General features: G+C 47.7%; 1 protein-coding gene and 1 long non-coding RNA gene across 2 annotated transcripts; one reads left to right on the forward strand and one right to left on the reverse strand.

The window, feature by feature from the left end:
- The first annotated feature begins 3,366 nt into the window (after nucleotides 1-3,366).
- Nucleotides 3,367-9,749, forward strand: LOC110503178 (E3 ubiquitin/ISG15 ligase TRIM25). The gene is given in 8 exon segments (XM_090230884.1): nucleotides 3,367-4,019; nucleotides 4,454-4,498; nucleotides 4,501-4,549; nucleotides 6,473-6,706; nucleotides 7,409-7,568; nucleotides 7,694-7,753; nucleotides 7,985-8,055; nucleotides 8,098-9,749. Coding segments are annotated over 4 exon segments (723 nt in total). The 5' UTR covers nucleotides 3,367-3,422; the 3' UTR covers nucleotides 6,505-6,706; nucleotides 7,409-7,568; nucleotides 7,694-7,753; nucleotides 7,985-8,055; nucleotides 8,098-9,749.
- A 10,495-nt stretch (nucleotides 9,750-20,244) lies between these two features.
- On the reverse strand, nucleotides 20,245-21,214 carry LOC149983661 (uncharacterized). The gene is made up of 2 exons (XR_016495031.1): nucleotides 21,008-21,214; nucleotides 20,245-20,950 (listed from the first exon to the last, which is right to left on the reverse strand). It is a non-coding gene; the product is annotated as an uncharacterized LOC149983661 (long non-coding RNA).
- Nucleotides 21,215-23,570: the final 2,356 nt, after the last annotated feature.

The raw sequence follows: 23,570 nt of genomic DNA on the forward strand, positions 1-23,570 counted from the left end.
CGGCGTCGTGGATGGAAGCCCGGGAGTCAGCCCCAAAAATTTATTGGGGGGGGGCTAACAGGGAGTATGGCTACGCCAGGTAGGAGACCTGAGCCAACTTCCTGTGGTTACCGGGGGGCTAGAGAGACCGGGCAGGCACCGTGTTATGCTGTGGAGCGCACGGTGTCCCCAGTGCGGGTGCACAGCCCGGTGCGGTACATTCCAGCTCCGCGTATCGGCCGGGCTAGAGTGGGCATCGAGCCAAGTGCCATGAAGCCGGCTCTACGCATCTGGTCTCCAGTGCGTCTCCTTGGGCCGGCTTACATGGCACCAGCCTTGCGCACGGTGTCCCCGGTTCGCCTGCATAGCCCAGTGCGGGCTATTCCACCTCGCCGCACTGGCAGGGCGACCGGGACCATTCAACCGGGTAAGGTTGGGCAGGCTCGGTGCTCAAGAGCTCCAGTGCGCCTGCACGGCCCGGTCTATCCGTCACCACCTCCACACCCCAGCCCTCCGGTGGCAGCTCCCCGTACCAGGCTGTCTCTCCGGCCCATCCGTCCAGAGCCTTCCTCCTCTCCAGCGCTGCCGGAGCCTCCCGCCTGTCCGGCGCCTCTGCCGGAGCCTCCCGCATGTCCGGCGCCTCTGCCGGAGCCTCCCGCCTGTCCGGCGCCGCTGCCGGAGCCTCCCGCCTGTCCGGCGCCGCTGCCGGAGCCTCCCGCCTGTCCGGCGCCGCTGCCGGAGCCTCCCGCCTGTCCGGCGCCTCTGCCGGAGCCTCCCGCCTGTCCGGCGCCTCTGCCGGAGCCTCCCGCCTGTCCGGCGCCTCTGCCGGAGCCTCCCGCCTGTCCGGCGCCTCTGCCGGAGCCTCCCGCCTGTCCGGCGCCTCTGCCGGAGCTTCCCGTCTGCCCGGCGCCTCTGCCGGAGCTTCCCGTCTGCCCGGCGCCTCTGCCGGAGCTTCCCGTCTGCCCGGCGCCATCGGAGCTTCCCGTCTGCCCAACGCCGCCAGTGCCGCCCGTCTGCCCAGCGCCGACAGTGCCGCCCGTCTGCCCAGCGCCGACAGTGCCGCCCGTCTGCCCAGCGCCGCCAGTGCCGCCCGTCTGCCCAGCGCCGCCAGCGCCGCCCGTCTGCCCAGCGCCGCCAGCGCCGCCCGTCTGCCCAGCGCCGCCCGTCTGCCCAGCGCCGCCAGCGCCGCCCGTCTGCCCAGCGCCGCCAGCGCCGCCCGTCTGCCAGGAGCCGCCAGTGCCGCCCGTCTGCCAGGGGCCGCCAGTGCCGCCAGTCAGCCAGGGGCCTCCAGTGCCGCCAGTCAGCCAGGGGCCGCCAGTGCCGCCAGTCAGCCCAGCGCCAGCGCCGCCAGTCAACCAGGGGCCGCCAGAGCTGCCAGTCTGCAAGGAGCTACCAGTCTGCAAGGAGCCGCCAGAGCTGCCAGTTAGCATGGAGCAGCCAGGGTCGCCAGTCAGCATGGAGCAGCCAGGGCCGCCAGTCAGCATGGAGCAGCCAGGGCCGCCAGTCAGCATGGAGCAGCCAGTGCTGCCAGTCAGCATGGAGCAGCCAGATCTGCCAGTCGACCAGACTCTTCCAGATCTGCCAGTCGACCAGACTCTTCCAGATCTGCCAGTCGACCAGACTCTTCCAGATCTGCCAGTCGACCAGACTCTTCCAGATCTGCCAGTCGACCAGACTCTTCCAGATCTGCCAGTCGACCAGACTCTTCCAGATCTGCCAGTCGACCAGACTCTTCCAGATCTGCCAGTCGACCAGACTCTTCCAGATCTGCCAGTCGACCAGACTCTTCCAGATCTGCCAGTCGACCAGACTCTTCCAGATCTGCCAGTCGACCAGACTCTTCCAGATCTGCCAGTCGACCAGACTCTTCCAGATCTGCCAGTCGACCAGACTCTTCCAGATCTGCCAGTCGGCCAGACTCTTCCAGATCTGCCAGTCGGCCAGGATCTGCCAGAACCGCCAGCCAGCCAGGATCTGCCGGATCTAACTACCTGCCTGAGCTTCCTCTCAGTGCTGTGCTACCCATCAGTCCCGAGCTACTTCTGTCCCGAGCTGCCCCTCTGTCTCGAGCTGACCCTCTGTCCCGAGCTGTCATTAAGAAGGGTCACCTATCTAGGGACGCTAAGGAGGTGGACTAAAACTGTTATGGAGTGGGGTCCACGTCCAGCGCCAGAGCCGCCACCGCGGACAGATGCCCAGCCACACCCTCCCCCATAGGTTTAAGTTGTGCGTCCGGAGTCCGCACCTTGGAGGGGGGGTACTGTCACGTTCTGACCATCGTTCGTGTGTGTTTTCCTTGTTTTAGTGTTGGTCAGGACGTGAGCTGGGTGGGCATTCTATGTTGGATGTCTTGTTTGTCTATTTCTATGTCTGGCCTGATATGGTTCTCAATCAGAGGCAGGTGTTAGTCATTGTCTCTGATTGGGAACCATATTTAGGTAGCCTGGGTTTCACTGTGTGTTTGTGGGTGATTGTCCTTAGTGTTAGTTTGCACCAGTTTAGGCTGTTTCGGTTTTCATTACGTTTATTATTTTGCACTGTTTGTATTTGGATTCATGTTGCTATAGTCACAATAAACATGGATCGCAATCTACACGCCGCATTTTGGTCCGACTCTCCTTCACACCTAGAAGACCGTTACAATACCACACCTCCTCAGTCCTTATCTGTGGTACTGTATATTAACTATATACCACACCTCCTCAGTCCTTATCTGTGGTACTGTATATTAACTATATACCACACCTCCTCAGTCCTTATCTGTGGTACTGTATATTAACTATATACCACACCTCCTCAGTCCTTATCTGTGGTACTGTATATTAACTATATACCACACCTCCTCATTCCTTATCTGTGGTACTGTATATTAACTATATACCACACCTCCTCAGTCCTTATCTGTGGTACTGTATATTAACTATATACCACACCTCCTCAGTCCTTATCTGTGGTACTGTATCATAACTATATACCACACCTCCTCAGTCCTTATCTGTGGTACTGTATATTAACTATATACCACACCTCCTCAGTCCTTATCTGTGGTACTGTATATTAACTGTATACCACACCTCCTCAGGCCTTATTGATTAATCACAACACATAGGTGTATTATAAGGCATTATAAAGGTCATTAAAATAATGATACATACGTACTTCATAGAAACTGTTACCCTTCATATATTCTAACAACTCACATTTTAAGATTCATTATGTCATTTGTTCCATGTTAAGGGCTCTAACCTTGGAACAAAACTATTTGTCTCCCTCTTGCTGTTGCATGCAGTTCCTCTCTCTCTTCCTCCATTCCTCGAACCCCTCCCTCCTTCTAACCCCACCCCTCTGGCAGAACCAGGAAGTCCCTCCCCTTCCCACTAACTCTCTTCTGAGGAAACGAAACTGATCAGAGTCTGTCTGTGTGAGAGTGAACAACCGTCCAAATGGCTCAACAGGGAGATCTGCTGGACCAGGACCAGTTCTGTTGTTCTGTCTGTCTGGATCTACTGAAGGAGCCGGTCACTATTCCCTGTGGACACAGTTACTGTAGGAGCTGTATTGAGGGCTGCTGGGATCAGGATGTTCTGAAAGGGGTCTATAGCTGTCCTCAGTGCAGAGAGACCTTCACTCCAAGGCCTAATCTGAGGAAAAATAACATGTTGGCTGAGCTGGTGGAGAAACTGAAGAAGCCAGGACTCCAGGCTGCTCCCCCTCCTGCTCTGTGCTATGCTGGACCTGGAGATGTGGCGTGTGATTTCTGCACTGGGACCAGAAAGCAGAAAGCCCTCATGTCCTGTCTGGTGTGTCTGGCCTCTTACTGTGAGACTCACCTCCAACCTCACTATGAATCTCCTGCTTTCAAGAAGCACAAGCTGGTCAAAGCCACGGCACAACTACAGGAGAAGATCTGCTCTCATCATGACAAACTGCTGGAGGTTTACTGTCGTACCGATCAGCAGTGTATCTGTCTGCTGTGTACAATGGATGAACATAAAGGCCATGATACAGTGTCAGCTGCAGCAGAGAGGACTGGGAAACAGGTAAGACCAGAACAACTTGTTGGTGACTGTCTGATAAACAAGGAATTAAAGATACAGTAGGAATTAAATCTGTTTGAATATGAGATCATTATATTATATACAATATGAAATGGATCGACAAATATGAACACAAACCTTGAGTATATAGATATGTTAACCCAGATTCTCCAAATGTATCACCATTTTCTAAAGTCAAACACTATTATCATTCTGAATGGCCTTTTATGAGTCCAAAGTTCAGTCTCAACCCCTTGATACATGTAGGCCTACCATAAAAACTATAATCATTCACATAGCAACATAATATAATATTGTAAAGGGACTTCCTCAGGATTGTAGACCTTCCTCTCTATGGGTCCTATGTCACATCACTATACTATTGATCTACTGGACTAATAAAGCTTGATAGCTCATTGAAGAGTGATTCTCCACAGAGGCAGCTGGGGATGAGTCAGCAGAAGGTCCAGCAGAAATTCCAGGAGAGAGAGAAGGAGCTGAAAGAGCTCCAACAGGCTGTAGAGTCTCTCAAGGTGAGTATTGTTGACCAGAGGAGACACACCATTTCACTTCTCTCCTCCAGTCAGAGAGAGAGAGAGAGAGGGGGGGGGGGCTATCCAATCCCACTGACCCCACTGTTGTGAACAGGCTGTCTGGACCCCTTTCAGAGAATAGACTGGTTCATGTAACTGACTGGACTGCCTCATCACATAACCATGAGTAACCATGACGACTCATGTCCCCTATACATTAAAATGGAACTGTCTCTCTCTCAATTGAATTAAATTCATAGGGCTTTATTGGCATGGAAATATATGTTTACATTGCCAAAGCAAGTGAAATAGACAATAAACAAAAGTGAAATAAACAATCAGAAATGAACAGTAAACATTACACTTGGAAGGGATTTGTGGGATGGGGGAGGGTCTATTAGAAGTTAGTAGGACTCTTTTATTTTCTCAGAAGTACTGAGTTAGGTAGGAGGATTTAGAGTGGTGTAAACTGTGATTGAACACACTCCAGAACAGTAGGTGGCGCCATGCACCTTTAACGTTGGTTTGAGGACCTCCATTATATCATAGAAGAAGAAGTTGGTCTGTGAGGGTTTTGTTGTTCCTGAGGAGGGCTACTATTCTTTTCTCTTTTGGTTTTCAAGTATTTTCAGAATGTATTAAAGCCAAAGCCAAAGCTTCCCTAAACAATTCAATATATCAGTCAATATATTTTCTCTGTGATTTATTTTCTCTCCGTCAACCGTTCCATCGCATCTTAACCGTCTTACCGGACGGGCACTAGGACCCGGGGGAGGCTGCTGCTGCAGAGGCTGCTGCACCGCTCGTGACTGTCAGTCCTCCTTGTAGCTCATTGGTTAAGCTGTGGCTCGAGACTGTTAACAGTTAACGGACAGGAAACGGCTCTGACAGGACACATTCATGTCGACAGAGGATTGAGTTACGAATTGACGGTTTATTAGCAACTTTACACAGGCTACTGTTTGGCCTTAGCTCACGCCAAATAAATGAAAGATACCCCACAAGCCAATCGGGACCTTCTCTTGTGAAGCCCAGACGTAAGAGACAGAACAAAGGCTGAACCTTAACTTCCAATGCCCCGCCCCCTCCACGCCACTCCGCCAACCACCAGGATGCCCGGCATCAGAACATCCCAGGCATTCCTGTGATTGGCAGATAGCAGGTTGATTGGCATGTCGGACCCCGCGAACACTGGGAACTGGTAAGTACAACACAACCACCTACTAGCCGAACACATAACACACAGCTGTCTGTGCGGGTCGCTACAGTAGTTTTACTATCTGTGCCAGGCTATAAATGACACAGATAATATCTAGTTAACGTTGTACCTGTCTGTCCAGGAGGGAGGAGAGTAGAGCAGGACCAAGAGGTGTTATGTACCTGTCTGTCCAGGAGGGAGGAGAGTAGAGCAGGACCAAGAGGTGTTCTGTACCTGTCTGTCCAGGAGGGAGGAGAGTAGAGCAGGACCAAGAGGTGTTCTGTACCTGTCTGTCCAGGAGGGAGGAGAGTAGAGCAGGACCAAGAGGTGTTCTCTACCTGTCTGTCCAGGAGGGAGGAGAGTAGAGCAGGACCAAGAGGTGTTCATTACCTGTCTGTCCAGGAGGGAGAAGAGTAGAGCAGGACCAAGAGGTGTTCTGTACCTGTCTGTCCAGGAGGGAGGACAAGTCCTGGTGGACCTGGAGAGCAGGGTGGCAGAGGTCTGACGCAATGAGGTGCAGAGAGACTACTGTACCTACTGTCTCCCTCTGTCTCTTTCTCTCCCTCTCTCTCTGTTTCTGTCTCTCTGTCTCTCTGTCTCTATGTCTCTCTCTCTCTCTCTCTGTCTCTCTGTCTCTCTGTCTCTCTCTCTCTCTCTCTCTCTCTCTCTCTCTCTCTCTCTCTCTCTCTCTCTCTCTCTCTCTCTCTCTCTCTCTCTCTCTCCAGCGCTCTGCACAGTCAGCAGTGGAGGACAGTGATCAGATCTTTACTGAGCTGATCCGCTCCATTGAGAGAAGGAGCTCTGAGGTGAAGGAGCTGATCAGAGCCCAAGAGAAGGCTCAAGTGAGTCAAGCTGAAGGACTCCTGGAGCAACTGAAGCAGGAGATAGCTGAGCTGAGGAAGAGAAGCACTGAGCTGGAGCAGCTCTCACACACAGAGGATCACATCCATTTCCTCCAGGTAACTAAACTGTCTTGTTACATGTGATATGAAATTAACTTCATGTGAAACTATTCATCTCACACATTATGTTGTCCTGTCTGTCTCTCTGTCCCTCTCCCTCTCTGTCCCTGTCTGTCTCTCTGTCCGTCCTTCTCTCTCTGTCCGTCCCTCTCTCTCTGTCCGTCCCTCTCTCTCTCTCTGTCCGTCCCTCTCTCTCTCTCTGTCCGTCCCTCTCTCTCTCTCTCTGTCCGTCCCTCTCTCTCTCTGTCCGTCCCTCTGTCTCTCTCTCTCCAGAGTTATCAGTCTCTCTCTCTCTCTCTCTCTCTTTCTCTCTCTCCAGAGGTATCAGTCTCTCTCTCTCTCTCTCTCCAGAGGTATCAGTCTCTCTCTCTCTCTCTCTCTCTCCAGAGGTATCAGTCTCTCTCTCTCTCTCCAGAGTTATCAGTCTCTCTCTCTCTCTCTCTCTCTCTCTCTCTCTCTCTCTCTCGCTCTCTCTCCAGAGGTATCAGTCTCTCTCTCTCTCTCTCTCCAGAGTTATCAGTCTTTCTCTCTCTGTCCGTCCCTCTCTCTCTCTGTCCGCCCCTCTCTCTCTCTCTGTCCCCCTCTCTCTCTCTCTCTCTCTCTCTCCAGAGTTATCAGTCTCTCTCTCTCTCTCTCTCCAGAGTTATCAGTCTCTCTCTCTCTCTCCAGAGTTATCAGTCTCTCTCTCTCTCTCTCCAGAGTTATCAGTCTCTCTCCAGTATCAGTGTATCTTCAGACTTACCCAGCATCGTTGTCCGTCCTCTTCAGTACTTTGGAGATGTGAGTAAGACTGTGTCTGAACTGAGAGAGAAACTAGAAGACTTCCTTAAAGGAGAATGGACCAAGATCTCCACTACAGGTGTGTTGAAAACAATAAGAACATCAACTTTAGACCATTGAAAGTTCCCTACTAGTCATATACATGTGGAATATGGTCTGATGATAACATTCCCTCTCTCTGTCAATGTGTTTGTGTGTCTGTAGTGAATATAGTGGATGTTGTACTGCCTCCAGAGCCCAAGACCAGAGAACAGTTGTTACAATGTGAGTCTCTTTATTGTGAAGTAACTAACAGTCTCTTTTTACTGACACTCCTAACAATCCCTCTAGAAATATATAGCAATAGTAGATCTAATCAAAGACTGGGTATCTATCTGACTCCTCATATTTCTCTGATTTGATCTCTGCTGTGCTCTAATCAAAGACAGGGTAGATACAGTATCTGACTTAACTTATTGTTCTGACTCCCCTCATTGGTCTCTGCTCTTCTCCCAGATTCCTGTCAGCTCACACTGGACCCAAACACAGCAGGCACACTCCTCTCTCTGTCTAAAGGGAACAGAAAGGTGACCTACACACACCTCTCTCTGTCTAAAAGGAACAGAAAGGTGACCTATACAGACCAAGTCCAACCATATCCTGTCCATCCAGACAGATTCACCAACTACTGTCAGGTTCTGTGTAGAGAGGGTCTGTCTGGACGCTTTTACTGGGAGGTGAAGTGGAGTGGTGTTGTTGTTATAGCAGTCTCATATAAAGACATCAGCAGAACAAGGACAGATAGTGGATTTGGAGATAACAAGTCCTGGAGTTTAGAGTACTATAGAGGTGGTTATTGTTTCAGACACAATAATGTTGAGACTAAAGTATCAGGCCCTCAGTCCTCCAGAGTAGGAGTGTACCTGGATCACAAGGCAGGTACTCTGTCCTTCTACAGTGTCTCTGACACAATGACCCTCCTCCACAGAGTCCAGACCACATTCACTCAGCCCCTCTATCCTGGGTTTGGTCTCACTGGTACTTCTAAGCTGGTTAAACTGTAGTAGGGTCCACATAGATACTAGTCATGCTGGTGTAGTCTATAGCTGAGCTGGTTAAACTGTAGTAGGGTCCACATAGATACTAGTCATGCTGGTGTAGTCTATAGCTGAGCTGGTTAAACTGTAGTAGGGTCCACATAGATACTAGTCATGCTGGTGTAGTCTATAGCTGAGCTGGTTAAACTGTAGTAGGGTCCACATAGATACTAGTCATGCTGGTGTAGTCTATAGCTGAGCTGGTTAAACTGTAGTAGGGTCCACATAGATACTAGTCATGCTGGTGTAGTCTATAGCTGAGCTGGTTAAACTGTAGTAGGGTCCACATAGATACTAGTCATGCTGGTGTAGTCTATAGCTGAGCTGGTTAAACTGTAGTAGGGTCCACATAGATACTAGTCATGCTGGTGTAGTCTATAGCTGAGCTGGTTAAACTGTAGTAGGGTCCACATAGATACTAGTCATGCTGGTGTAGTCTATAGCTGAGCTGGTTAAACTGTAGTAGGGTCCACATAGATACTAGTCATGCTGGTGTAGTCTATAGCTGAGCTGGTTAAACTGTAAACTGATTTGTTATTAATTAAAATTCAATACAATGTTTTAATCTTGTACATTTCCATGAATCATGATGTCTGGTGTTGATGTATATTGGTTGTCATTCAGAACCATTGATATGTTTTCTCAGTTGGTTCTCTGTCTCTATGTAATTCTCCTCAGTATCATTGATCAGCTTGTTGGCTCGGTCCTAATTGATGTGTTCTCTGTCACCTGGAGCTGCATGGAAAATGGTCCAGGAACTAAAGGACAATTCAGGACTAGTCAGCCCACTACAAGCTGGTATCACTTACTTTCTACTAAACTATATGGTCTGGTTTCCCAGACACAGATGAATCCTAGTCCTGGACTAAACAGTATGTTCAATGTAGATGTCCAGGAAACCGGCCCTAAATGTGTCATCTTTCATCCTCCCATACTGCTCAGTCCAGCATCATTAAACCTGTCCAGCAGGTGGTGCTGTTGACCAAACAATAAAACCAGCAGATATCTTGACTTGCCACTCAGTATATCAGTAATGTTCAGAATAGTACTTTAATATCATTGGAGATTGATGGTCTTTTTAATCCACTATCCAGAGTCAGGAACAGATGAAGTTAGGTCTGCTACTGTTCAGTGATTAAATATGATTTATGGTGATGGGAAATAATAAAAAACACTCAACTTCATCTAGTAATAGTTTTCCTTTGTTATTTATTCCAAGGTGTGTCTTTAACTTGTAAATGTATTGTGTGGAGGTGAGCTAGTGGTGTGGCTGATAGAATAGAATGAAAAGGGAGGAGGGGAGGGGAAATGGGCAGATATATCAGACAGATGAGGGAGAGAGAGATTTTCATCCAGGAGTTAGTGTCTCTGTTCCAAATAGCTCCCTATTCCCTGCGTAGTGCACTAGGCATCTTATAACCAGGTCTAAAGTAGTGTTCTAGATGTTAGATGGTTTCTCCCTGTCATCACAACATGACAATATGGTCATGACTTTAGTGGTTTCCTCCCCCTTTGTTTTTAGTGTTATTTTGTTATGTGTGTTGTCAGGGTTGTTCCTCTGTGTTCCTCATTGAAAATCCATTAACAATGAATCACAAACTAATTATATTCCAGTTGTGTTTAGACAACTTGATGTCTGACGTCCCCCAGTTCTGTTCAGACCCATTGAACTGGGTCACATTCTGAATGGTGACTTGTATTGATAGTCCATACTGGACCTGACTGTGGTTAACCAGACTGGAGGGGTTCTGATCACATATTCCCTCATCTCCACAACTATACCTGATGTTCTCTCTCTGTGTGTGTGTGTGTGTGTGTGTGTGTGTGTGTGTGTGTGTGTGTGTGTGTGTGTGTGTGGAAAGCAGACAACCTCAATCTGGTTTCATTCCTGTAGTTATCAGAACACATGGGGTGTGTAACAATTATCTCTCCTTTCTAAGTGTGAACTTGTCCACTTCCCTTCATGGATTTAAAGGAAATGACTGGTTTATGTAAACTCCCTCTACCCCATGTCAACACCAATCCAATGCTTTTACATTTGTGAGGAGTAGAGAAGGAAAGCTACATTTCACACCTCTTAGTACAAACTCAAAACATGAAGCCCTCTCTAAGGAGCCCTCAGAGAGGTGGACATCAGAGAGATGGAGGCAGGCGGCAGGGAACTGTTGTATCTAATGAAGTCCGGTCCATCGTCGTTGATCATGTGGTCAACAGAGGTCTTACCATGACAGAGGCCGACACATTAGTTCACCCCAATCTGAAAAGATCAACTGGCAAATTCCATCATGAGAACATTTCACTAAGAAAAGCGGTAAGTCAGCAGGATGTGCACTATGCTTTACCTTTACAGGAAATGACATATTGTAATGCATGTCAACATGTTCCAGGATTGTTCCAGTAGGATCTATTGACAGTAAACTCTGATCTACCCTCAGAATAGACAGAAGACCCCATGGTGGTGGTCGTGTGCTGACTGACCAGCAGGAGAGGACAGTGGAGGAAATGGTGAGGGACAGGAATGATATACTGACCAGTAGGAGAGGACAGTGGAGGAAATGGTGAGGGACAGGAATGATATACTGACCAGCAGGAGAGGACAGTGGAGGAAATTTTGAGGGACAGGAATGATATACTGATCAGCGGGAGAGGACAGTGGAGGAAATGGTGAGGGACAGGAATGATATACTGACCAGCAGGAGAGGACAGTGGAGGAAATGGTGAGGGACAGGAATGATATACTGACCAGCAGGAGAGGACAGTGGAGGAAATGGTGAGGGACAGGAATGACATACAGCTGTCTGAAATAAATCAGGCCAATGAGGAGAACGAAGACACCTTTGCCAACGTGGCGTCCATCAGCCTACCATCAATCTCCTGCCTTTTGAAGAGGCAGCAGGTGTCTATGAAACACATTTACCTGGTGCCTCTGAGAAACAACGACCAGGTGAAACAGCCAAGTATTTTATTATTATTGGGGTGGCAGGTAGCGTAGTGGTTAGAGCGTTGGGCAGGTAGCGTAGTGGTTAGAGCGTTGGGCCGTGGGGCAGGTAGTGTAGTGGTTAGAGTGTTGGGCAGGTAGCGTAGTGGTTAGAGCGTTGGGCCGTGGGGCAGGTAGCGTAGTGGTTAGAGTGTTGGGCAGGTAGCGTAGTGGTTAGAGCGTTGGGCCGTGGGGCAGGTAGCGTAGTGGTTAGAGTGTTGGGCAGGTAGCGTGGTGGTTAGAGTGTTGGGCCGTGGGGCAGGTAGCGTAGTGGTTAGAGTGTTGGGCAGGTAGCGTGGTGGTTAGAGCCTTGGGCCGTGCGGCAGGTAGCGTAGTGGTTAGAGTGTTGGGCAGGTAGCGTGGTGGTTAGAGCGTTGGGCCGTGAGGCAGGTAGCGCAGTGGTTAGAGCGTTGGGCCGTGCGGCAGGTAGCGTAGTGGTTAGAGTGTTGGGCAGGTAGCGTAGTGGTTAGAGCGTTGGGCCGTGGGGCAGGTAGCGTAGTGGTTAGAGTGTTGGGCAGGTAGCGTGGTGGTTAGAGTGTTGGGCCGTGGGGCAGGTAGCGTAGTGGTTAGAGTGTTGGGCAGGTAGCGTGGTGGTTAGAGCCTTGGGCCGTGCGGCAGGTAGCGTAGTGGTTAGAGTGTTGGGCAGGTAGCGTGGTGGTTAGAGCGTTGGGCCGTGAGGCAGGTAGCGTAGTGGTTAGAGCGTTGGGCCGTGCGGCAGGTAGCGCAGTGGTTAGAGCGTTGGGCCGTGCGGCAGGTAGCGTTGTGGTTAGAGCGTTGGGCAGTGCGGCAGGTAGCGTAGTGGTTAGAGCGTTGGGCCGTGCTGCAGGTAGCGTAGTGGTTAGAGCGTTGGGCCGTGCGGCAGGTAGCGTTGTGGTTAGAGCGTTGGGCCGTGCGGCAGGCAGCATAGTGGTTAGAGCGTTGGGCCGTGCGGCAGGTAGCGTTGTGGTTAGAGCGTTGGGCCGTGCGGCAGGTAGCGTAGTGGTTAGAGCGTTGGGCCGTGCGGCAGGTAGCGTAGTGGTTAGAGCGTTGGGCCGTGCGGCAGGTAGCGTTGTGGTTAGAGCGTTGGGCCGTGCGGCAGGCAGCATAGTGGTTAGAGCGTTGGGCCGTGCGGCAGGTAGCGTAGTGGTTAGAGCATTGGGCCGTGCGGCACGTAGCGTAGTGGTTAGAGTGTTGGGCCGTGCGGCAGGTAGCGTAGTGGTTAGAGCGTTGCGCAGTGGTTAGAGCGTTGGGCCGTGCGGCAGGTAGCGTAGTGGTTAGAGCGTTGCGCAGTGGTTAGAGCGTTGGGCCGTGCGGCAGGTAGCGTAGTGGTTAGAGCGTTGCGCAGTGGTTAGAGCGTGCGGCAGGTAGCGCAGTGGTTAGAGCGTTGGGCCGTGCGGCAGGTAGCGTAGTGGTTAGAGCGTTGGGCCGTGCTGCAGGTAGCGTAGTGGTTAGAGCGTTGGGCCGTGCTGCAGGTAGCGTAGTGGTTAGAGCGTTGGGCCCTGCTGCAGGTAGCGTAGTTGTTAGAGCGTTGGGCCTTGCGGCAGGTAGCGTAGTGGTTAGAGCGTTGGGCCGTGCTGCAGGTAGCGTAGTGGTTAGAGCGTTGGGCCGTGCGGCAGGTAGCGTAGTGGTTAGAGCGTTGGGCAGTGCGGCAGGTAGCGTAGTGGTTAGAGCGTTGGGCCGTGAGGCAGGTAGTGTAGTGGTTAGAGCGTTGGGCCGTGCGGCAGGTAGCGTAGTGGTTAGAGCGTTGGGCCGTGCGGCAGGTAGCGTAGTGGTTAGAGCGTTGGGCCGTGAGGCAGGTAGCGTAGTGGTTAGAGCGTTGGGCCGTGCTGCAGGTAGCGTAGTGGTTAGAGCGTTGGGCCTTGCGGCAGGTAGCGTAGTGGTTAGAGCGTTGGGCCGTGCGGCAGGTAGCGTAGTGGTTAGAGCGTTGGGCCGTGAGGCAGGTAGCGTAGTGGTTAGAGCGTTGGGCCGTGCTGCAGGTAGCGTAGTGGTTAGAGCGTTGGGCCTTGCGGCAGGTAGCGTAGTGGTTCGAGCGTTGGGCAGTGCGGCAGGAAGTGTAGTGGTTAGAGCGTTGGGCCGTGCGGCAGGTAGCGTAGAGGTTAGAGCGTTGGGCCGTGCGGCAGGTAGCGCAGTGGTTAGAGCGTTGGGCCGTGCGGCAGGTAGCGTAGTGGTTAGAGCGTTAGGCCGTGCTGCAGGTAGCGTGGTGGTTAGAGCGTTGGGCCGTGCGGCAGGTAGCGTAGTGGTTAGAGCGTTGGGCCGTGTGGCAGGAAGCGTAGTGGTTAGAGCGTTGGGCCTTGCGGCAGGTAGCGTAGTGGTTAGAGCGTTGGGCCGTGCGGCAGGTAGCGTAGTGGTTAGAGCGTTGGGCCGTGCGGCAGGTAGCGTAGTGGTTAGAGCGTTGGGCCGTGCGGCAGGTAGCGTAGTGGTTAGAGCGTTGGGCCGTGTGGCAGGTAGCGTAGTGGTTAGAGCGTTGGGCCGTGTGGCAGGTAGCGTAGTGGTTAGAGCGTTGGGCCGTGTGGCAGGTAGCGTAGTGGTTAGAGCGTTGGGCCGTGTGGCAGGTAGCGTAGTGGTTAGAGCGTTGGGCCGTGCGGCAGGTAGCGTTGTGGTTAGAGTGTTGGGCCAGTAACCAACGTTGTTGTTTGATTGAATGTTGTTTGATCGAATCCCCTGTTAACCCACTGTTCCCCTGAACAAGGCAGTTAACCCACTGTTCCCCTGAACAAGGCAGTTAACCCACTGTTCCCCTGAACAAGGCAGTTAACCCACTGTTCCCCTGAACAAGGCAGTTAACCCACTGTTCCCCTGAACAAGGCAGTTAACCCACTGTTCCCCTTAACAAGGCAGTTAACCCACTGTTCCCCTGAGCAAGGCAGTTAACCCACTGTTCCCCTGAACAAGACAGTTAACCCACTGTTCCCCTGAACAAGGCAGTTAACCCACTGTTCCCCTGAACAAGGCAGTTAACCCACTGTTCCCCGGTAGGCCGTCATTGGAAATGAGAATTTGTTCTTAACTGACTTGCTGAGTTAAATGAAGGTAAACAAGTATTATTAAATGTACATTCTACTTCACAATATCATATTGGAACTATACTGTAAAAACAACGAACTATGAGGACGTTCACTGTGATGTGATTCAGAATGTTGTTCCAAATGGTCAAGACATGCTTGATCAAATGAATGTTGTTTATTTTCATTAATGTAACTTGTTTCATTTAATTTATTATATTTGCACCTATGTTGCAATTATATCTAAAAAATACAACAAATAATTACATTGTAGAGGACGTCTCCATTGTAGAGGACGTCTCCATTGTAGAGGACGTCTCCGTTGTAGAGGACGTCTCCATTGTAGAGGACGTCTCCATTGTAGAGGACGTCTCCATTGTAGAGGACGTCTCCATTGTAGAGGACGTCTCCATTGTTGAGGACGTCTCCGTTGTAGAGGACGTCTCCATTGTAGAGGACGTCTCCATTGTAGAGGACGTCTCCATTGTAGAGGACGTCTCCATTGTAGAGGACGTCTCCATTGTAGAGGACGTCACCATTGTAGAGGACGTCACCATTGTAGAGGACGTCTCCATTGTAGAGGACGTCTCCATTGTAGAGGACGTCTCCATTGTAGAGGACGTCTCCATTGTAGAAGACGTCACCGTTGTTGAGGACGTCACCATTGATCACACCTTTGCTTCCACATTGGATAGATATTCTATAAATCTGATGACTGTGGGGTCACCGTGATCTGATTACTGTGGGGTCACCGTGATCTGATTACTGCGGGGTCACCGTGATCTGATTACTGTGGGGTCACCGTGATCTGATTACTGTGGGGTCACCGTGTCACTCTGGGGTCACCGTGATCTGATTACTGTGGGGTCACCGTGTCACTCTGGGGTCACCGTGATCTGATTACTGTGGGGTCACCGTGATCTGATTACTGTGGGGTCACCGTGATCTGATTACTGTGGGGTCACCGTGATCTGATTACTGCGGGGTCACCGTGATCTGATTACTGTGGGGTCACCGGGATCTGATTACTGTGGGGTCACCGTGTCACTCTGGGGTCACCGTGATCTGATTTCACAGTTAAACAATCTATTAATTACACCGATCCTTCACATGATACACCTGACCAGCAGTAGGGGCACACGGGTAAGTGGTTTCTCTTACTTAATTCATAGAACACCATGAAAAACGTGCCCAAAGTAAACAGCCTATTTCTCAGGACCAGATGCTAGAATATGCATATAATTGACAGCTTAGGATAGGAAACACTCTAAAGTTTCCAAAAGTGTCAAAATATTGTCTGTGAGTATAACATAACTGATATTGCAGGCTAAACCCTGAGGAAAATCCAATCAGGAAGTGCATCTTATTTTGAAACCGTTGTGCTCCTATGTATCCCTATTGGCCATTGAAAGGGATATCAACCAGATTCCTTTTTCTACGTATTCCATAAGGTGTCTACGTCTCTTGGACGTAGTTTAATTTACGTATTTGAAAAACACCTTGAGGATTGATTATAAAAAACGTTTGCCATGTTTCTGTCGATATTGTGGATATAATTTTGAATTTTTTTTTCGGCGTTGTCGTGACCGCTATTTCCGGTGGATTTCTCAACATAATGCTACCAACAAACGGAGGTATTTTGGGTATAAAAATAATCTTTAGGAACAAAAGGAACATTTGCTGTCTAACTGGGAGTCTCGTGAGTGAAAACATCCGAAGATCATCAAAGGTAAACGATTAATTTGATTGCTTTTCTGATTTTCGTGACCAAGCTTCCTGCTGCTAGCTGGACATAATGCTATGCTAGGCTATCGATAAACTTACACAAACGCTTGTCTTGCTTTGGCTGTAAAGCATAATTTCAAAATCGGAGATGACAGGGTGATTAACTATATTTCACTTGTGATTTCATGAATATGAATATTTTCTAGTAATATTTTTTGACCGTTGTGCTATGCTAATTAGTGTAGTTGATGACAATTCTCCCGGATCCAAGAGGTTAATGGTTGGTCTCTCTCTCACCTTGTTTTACCAAGGCCAAATATATTTGCAAGAGGTTTGTGTATTTTTGGACCTTTTCTTAGGGGTTCAATCCATGTCTGTTCAAAATATCCTATAAATTCTTTGCAATCTTTATTGATCGACACTGTTAGCATATTGCTTCTCTGGGAAAGTTAGCCCCAAAGCGAGTTTAAATACAATTTCTACAGATTTCTTTTGGTTTTGTTGACCTCTATTCTGTCAGGGTCAAGATGTATACCTTCTCTGTCGTGATAGTCCTTGTCACGGTCGTCCTACTCTTCATCTGAAGAGGAGAGGCGAAAAGGATCAGAGGACCAATACGCGGCGTGGTAAGTGTCCATGGTCAATCTTTAATAAAGAAAGTAGTGAACACTGAACACTATACAAAACCAGTAAACAAAATAACAACCGTGAAGCTAATCATATGGACTGTGCTGAAACAAGCCATCAACATAGACAATCACCCACAAACAAACAGTGCAACCCAGGCTACCTAAGTATGATTCTCAATCAGAGACAACTAATGACACCTGCCTCTGATTGAGAACCATACTAGGCCGAAACATAGAAATGCCCCAAAAACATAGAAAAACAAACAGACTGCCCACCCAACTCACGCCCTGACCATACTAACTAAATACAAAACAAAGGAAATAAAGGTCAGAACGTGACAGTCCTGAATGTATTTGTCTTTGCTCTCCTGATCTGTGACCGATGCAGGGTAGCCTGATGCCATTTGCTTGCATCTCAAAAAGTTATTGATGTACCATTTTAAAAGAGTGTCTGATTTCCTGGAAAAGTTCCCCACTTCAAAGATTTTGGCCACACGATACCCCTCTCTAGAGCCTTAGAGAATTCAACTGTGACCCAAACCCCTGTCAGGGCTCTTTCTTGATCTGAATGATCGCAGGGCTGGTTGTTGTTTTCACTGCAGGTATGACAAAGGGCAAAGAAAAGTTTTCCTTGAGCTCCCTTGTAAGGCCGCACGGGCAGAAACAAACCCCGGGGAGGGTAAACAGTTGCTTTTATCAGACCAAAATAGTTTTGTGGTAAGTCAAAGTCACGGTGAATAATTTCCGGATAGCAAAAGGAACTCATTACATGAGGATAAAGGGATGTAAAATCTACATATCCTATTGTCTCGTCGGGTTGCGCTACATACCTCAATGTCAAAGCATTGGTACGGCCTCAATACAAAGCCTGTCGGGGTTCCAAGGGTTCTGGTGTGTCAAAGCTGGAAAGGAAAGCTCGAACATGAGGATCAGACTTTTTGAGTTCGGTCCACTCATGCTCCACATCACATTCCCTTTCAAACCATAAGTAACCTGTAAAGATTCCAAATTGTCTTGGAACTCCTGGTACATTTCCCAAAAAGTCTTCTGGGTTAGCCTTCTCCCCACTATTCACAGCATGTTGAAAAAAAATGTTTTTATCCTGGGCCAAGTACTCCAACCATCGAATGGACCCGCTAGAGTATGACTTGAATTGGCGTCGGTAGTTGTCAGGTGAGGGAATTGCTATAGAGGATGTAGGCAGATAGTGTGTACGATAGGTTTTCATGCATGCCGATGCAATAGTTGTACAACTCCAGGGGTCAATGCCGGCATCTTTGATTACCTCTTCTCTGAACCTGAAGCATCCGTCACGAAGTATATCCACATCGTTGTCACAGTTTGACTCCATCTCTTTATGGAAAGGTGTTATAATGAACTGTCTCATACCACGTCATGAATCTCTCTCCCTCTATGGGAGACATTTGATCACACCCATACATTTCGGGACTGGGATAAGATCCGATATAATGTAGATTCTCCTCAGATGTGAAGAAATGAGGAAACCAACCTTTCACAGAGTTTTCAAAACCCAAGGCCTCTGGCATTTGAGCCAATCTCATGGGTAAGAAACTTAAACTGTCAATGTATCTCTGGTTGAAGGCGGGGTCTAAAAAAACACAAGATTTTACTACCTTGAACTATGACCCTGGTTGAAGGCGGGGTCTAAAAAACACTAGATTTTACTACCTTGCGCTATGACACTGGGTGCAACGCCTTGTTGTATCAAGGGGTTCAGAAGAACATAGGAATCATAGGCTCTAGAATTGTAAGCTAAAGTGTTTTAGAAAGAGTAATGCACAATTGGGTCCATCTGCTGACCACTTTTCACCCTTGAATGTCGTGGTAGATACAAAAATAGGCAAATTAACACCTGATTGCTGATTAGTTTCAAAATGATGAAACACATATTTCTCTGAATGTTCATCTTCAGCCAAGGGCTGAATATAACACTCGTGTGGCACTTCTTGAACCACTTCAGCGTCTCTGCTTTTCAAAGGCCCTTTACAGATTGGGCAGTGTATGATTCCACACACGTGAGGTTTAGGGCTGTCTATTTTAAGGTTGTAATTGCGATGGCATTTTGGACATTTCCTGTTAACGTCACAACTGCTTACAGATTTACATGCCATGTTTCAATTTTGTGTTTTTCGTAGCAGTAGGTTGAACGTGCGTTGACAATCTGCACAGGCTGTTAGGTTTAAGGGTTGCATCTGAAAATTTTCATCCTGACATACTCTGAACAGTTATAACGACAAGAGTTCCCCCCCTTTCAGGTGTAGCCGGTATGGCATGATGGACACATAAGGCGCTCCTAAAAACGCTGTGATGTTGGTAATAGCATAATAATGGGTGTTTTGCACATAAAAGTACAGAATCTGAGGATGAGGTTGTGGGCTGTTCTGGACTTTCAAGAGAGCTGAATTAGCTCTACTGTGGTACAAAACAACAATCTTGATGTTCAGAAAGTTTTCAAATGTGACAATGTCAGAGAAAGCCACAGCCTCCTGTATACCTAGACCCACTGCATTCTGGAGCTCCCTAGCCTTTTGTAAAGCCTCTAGATCAGTCACATCCAGGGTTGAGTAAATGTGATAGGCCTATTGCAAAGCATAACTGATTACCAGGATTGTGAACTTTTATGAGATATGCCCTTTTATTGTTTATGATTTCTGATTGCATGAGACTATCCAGTTTCCTTCTCTGACCCCCTCCGCCTCAGGGTTGACGTACAATTTGTGCAACGAGCTCTAGGGTCCTATCAGCTGTGATGGATGAATTAGATTGAACAAGTCGTTCCAGCAGGGCTATAAATTGTTCAAGATCTGCTTCGCCGTTGGGTAAAACAAGAGATACAGTGTTTTGCATACTATCTCCACAAATTTCATGTTGTAAGACATCACGAGGTTCTGCAAAATCTGTAGCCCTTTCTAGAAGTTCGCTCAGAGTATCCAATATCATAACATAAAAAACAACATAATCAAGGTTCTGATTCATCCCTGTGAAATTAAAAAACAGCATAATCAAGGTTCTGTTTCATCCCTGTGAAATTAAAAAACAGCATAATCAAGGTTCTGATTCGTCCCTGTGAAATTAAAAAACAGCATAATCAAGGATCTGATTCATCCCTGTGAAATTAAAAAACAGCATAATCAAGGATCTGATTCATCCCTGTGAAATTAAAAAACAGCATAATCAAGGTTCTGATTCGTCCCTGTGAAATTAAAAAACAGCATAATCAAGGTTCTGATTCATCCCTGTGAAATTAAAAAACAGCATAATCAAGGATCTGATTCATCCCTGTGAAATTAAAAAACAGCATAATCAAGGATCTGATTCATCCCTGTGAAATTAAAAAACAGCCGACTCTCTGTATTGCTGTATTTATTTCTGTAAACAACACAAACACTTCTATCAAAACCATCAACACTGATTTATTACACCATTTTCCAATTCCTCAAAAACATTGTGTGGTTGCTCAGACTCCTCGGACATGGGAGTTTAAGGAGGTGTGTGTGTGTGGCAGGGAGGGTGTTAAGGATGTTGTGCTCTCATTCATTTGGTTAATTAAGGATATGAGTTCTGCCGGTATCTGTGATAACAGCTTTTCAAGTGTCTGAATTATAGGTGGAGATGTCGGCCCTGTCTCATTCATTTGGTTAATTAAGGATATGAGTTCTGCCGGTATCTGTGATAGCAGGTTTTCAAGTGTCTGAATTATAGGTGGAGATGTCGGCCCTGTCTCATTCATTTGGTTAATTAAGGATATGAGTTCTGCCGGTATCTGTGATAGCAGGTTTTCAAGTGTCTGAATTATAGGTGGAGATGTCGGCCCTGTCTCATTAATTTGGTTAATTACGGATATGTGTTCTTTTGGTATTCTGGAAGGATCCATGTTACATTTTTGAATCAGATTGTTGTTTAACAAGCTTTTATGCCAGAAGGATCTAGACTCTATTGACACATTAGAAAAGCAACCATTCGTTGGTGTAGCCGAACCTCTCTGGATTTTAAGAGCCATGTAAAAGGCTGTGAGAAACCTCTTGATCTACTTTAGGATCTGTTGTTTCTACCTCAGAATTGGCTGTATCAAGCTGTTTGGCCACCTCATACATCAACAAATCGTCTACCTCAGAATTGGCTGTATCAAGCTGTTTGGCCACCTCATACATCAACAAATCGTCTACCTCAGAATTGTTATTTACTAAAGCCTTGAAACTATCAGACTTCAATATTCACTCATATTTTACGATGTATGTCCTGGGTGCCGAATTCCTCCTCGACCACGTCCTCTCCACGTATTGGGCATTCTGTGTTGGTGCACGCCTGGGAGGACTCTGAAAGAAAAATATATACAAAATAGGGTATTAAAAATAAAATATATATTATATAAAAATTATATATTAACATATTAACAATATATAGTTAAATGAGCTGTGTTATTTTGACGCTGTTCTGAGGAATCCTGGATACTGCGCCCCTTTCTCGTCTGGCTTTGGAGATTCTGTTTGTATAGATATTGTTGGAGTCTGAAATTAAACATTAGTTGACATTGTTTTAACATATTCTATCAACAAATGTATAATGGGGTCATACCGTATCCATGTTCTTGAATCATTTTCAGACCAGGCGCCCCTCTCGGGCCTTGCTGATTCTGCGATGCACTTGTAACAAAGTAGTGTGATGCGTCTTAGGGGCTAGATTATGTTTGATTGGCTGGATGTTCCAGGGGGGTGTGTCTGTGTGTTAAAGCTGCTTGTGTTGTTTGGAGTTCTGGTAAAGACGTTCGTACAGAATGGTAGAATATCGTCTGTTTCATTACCCTCGTTCAGAGGTAGAGTCCATAATGCTTCAGGTCTTCAAAAGGGTACTGGAGTGCTTAGTTAGTAGGCAGCTGAAGGCCTCCAAGAAAACAACTTCTTTAATGGATGCAGTCAGGCTTTAGGTCTGGACACAGCACTGTTTCAGCAACATGGAGGGTTTTACATGGATGCAGTCAGGCTTTAGGTCTGGCCACAGCACTGTTTCAGCAACATGGAGGGTTTTACATGGATGCAGTCAGGCTTTAGGTCTGGACACAGCACTGTTTCAGCAACATGGAGGGTTTTACATGGATGCAGTCAGGCTTTAGGTCTGGACACAGCACTGTTTCAGCAACATGGAGGGTTTTACATGGATGCAGTCAGGCTTTAGGTCTGGACACAGCACTGTTTCAGCTACATGGAGGGTTTTACATTAATGCAGTCAGGCTTTAGGTCTGGACACAGCACTGTTTCAGCAACATGGAGGGTTTTACATGGATGCAGTCAGGCTTTAGGTCTGGACACAGCACTGTTTCAGCAACATGGAGGGTTTTACATGGATGCAGTCAGGCTTTAGGTCTGGACACAGCACTGTTTCAGCTACATGGAGGGTTTTACATGGATGCAGTCAGGCTTTAGGTCTGGACACAGCACTGTTTCAGCTACATGGAGGGTTTTACATGGATGCAGTCAGGCTTTAGGTCTGGACACAGCACTGTTTCAGCAACATGGAGGGTTTTACATGGATGCAGTCAGGCTTTAGGTCTGGACACAGCACTGTTTCAGCAACATGGAGGGTTTTACATGGATGCAGTCAGGCTTTAGGTCTGGACACAGCACTGTTTCAGCTACATGGAGGGTTTTACATGGATGCAGTCAGGCTTTAGGTCTGGACACAGCACTGTTTCAGCAACATGGAGGGTTTTACATGGATGCAGTCAGGCTTTAGGTCTGGACACAGCACTGTTTCAGCTACATGGAGGGTTTTACATGGATGCAGTCAGGCTTTAGGTCTGGACACAGCACTGTTTCAGCTACATTGAAGGTTTTACATGACATCCACTGTGCTCTTGACAAGAAGTGTGTCTGTCTTTGTTGATTTTTCGAAGGCTTTTGACACTGTGGACCGTGCTGTGTTAGTGCAAAAGTAAAAATGTTGTGATTGGTTAATAAATTAATTAATAAATTACCTATCAAATCGTACACAATGTGTAATGGCGGATTATGAAATCTGAGTCCATAGAGTTGTGCTCAGGTGTTCCGCAAGGTTCTATTTTGGGACCAATGTTGTTCCTTTTGTATATCAACAACACTGGGGATCTTAATGAAACAGCGGATGTTCATTTTTATACAGATGATACTGTTCTGTATTCAAGTGGTAGTAGGTTATCTTTATCTTTTGAAAATGCCCAAAGAGCATTTAACATCATACAACTGAATCTGAATGATTTGAAGCTGGTTCTGAATTTCAGATGCCAGGCATGTTACTAATCATGTCATTGCTACAATGGCTGGACATACTATACAGCAAGTCAAAGTGTACAACTATTTGGGTGAGTGGGTTGATGACAAGCTGAGCTTCACTGTTCATGTGGAGAACTTGATCAGGAAGCTCAAGCTGAAAATAGGTTTTTATTACCGGCATGAGGCTTGTTTTTCTCTGGAGGCCAGGAAGGAGCTGGTACGATGTACATTACTGGCATCAGGCTTGTTTTTCTCTGGAGGCCAGGAAGGAGCTGGTATGATGTACATTACTGGCATCAGGCTTGTTTTTCTCTGGAGGCCAGGAAGGAGCTGGTATGATGTACATTACTGGCATCAGGCTTGTTGTTCTCTGGAGGCCAGGAAGGAGCTGGTATGATGTACATTAGTGGCATCAGGCTTGTTTTTC

The sequence above is a fragment of the Oncorhynchus mykiss genome, chromosome 4 (assembly GCF_057628025.1).
Source record: "Oncorhynchus mykiss isolate SJ-2025 chromosome 4, ASM5762802v1, whole genome shotgun sequence".
NCBI lineage: Eukaryota > Metazoa > Chordata > Actinopteri > Salmoniformes > Salmonidae > Oncorhynchus > Oncorhynchus mykiss.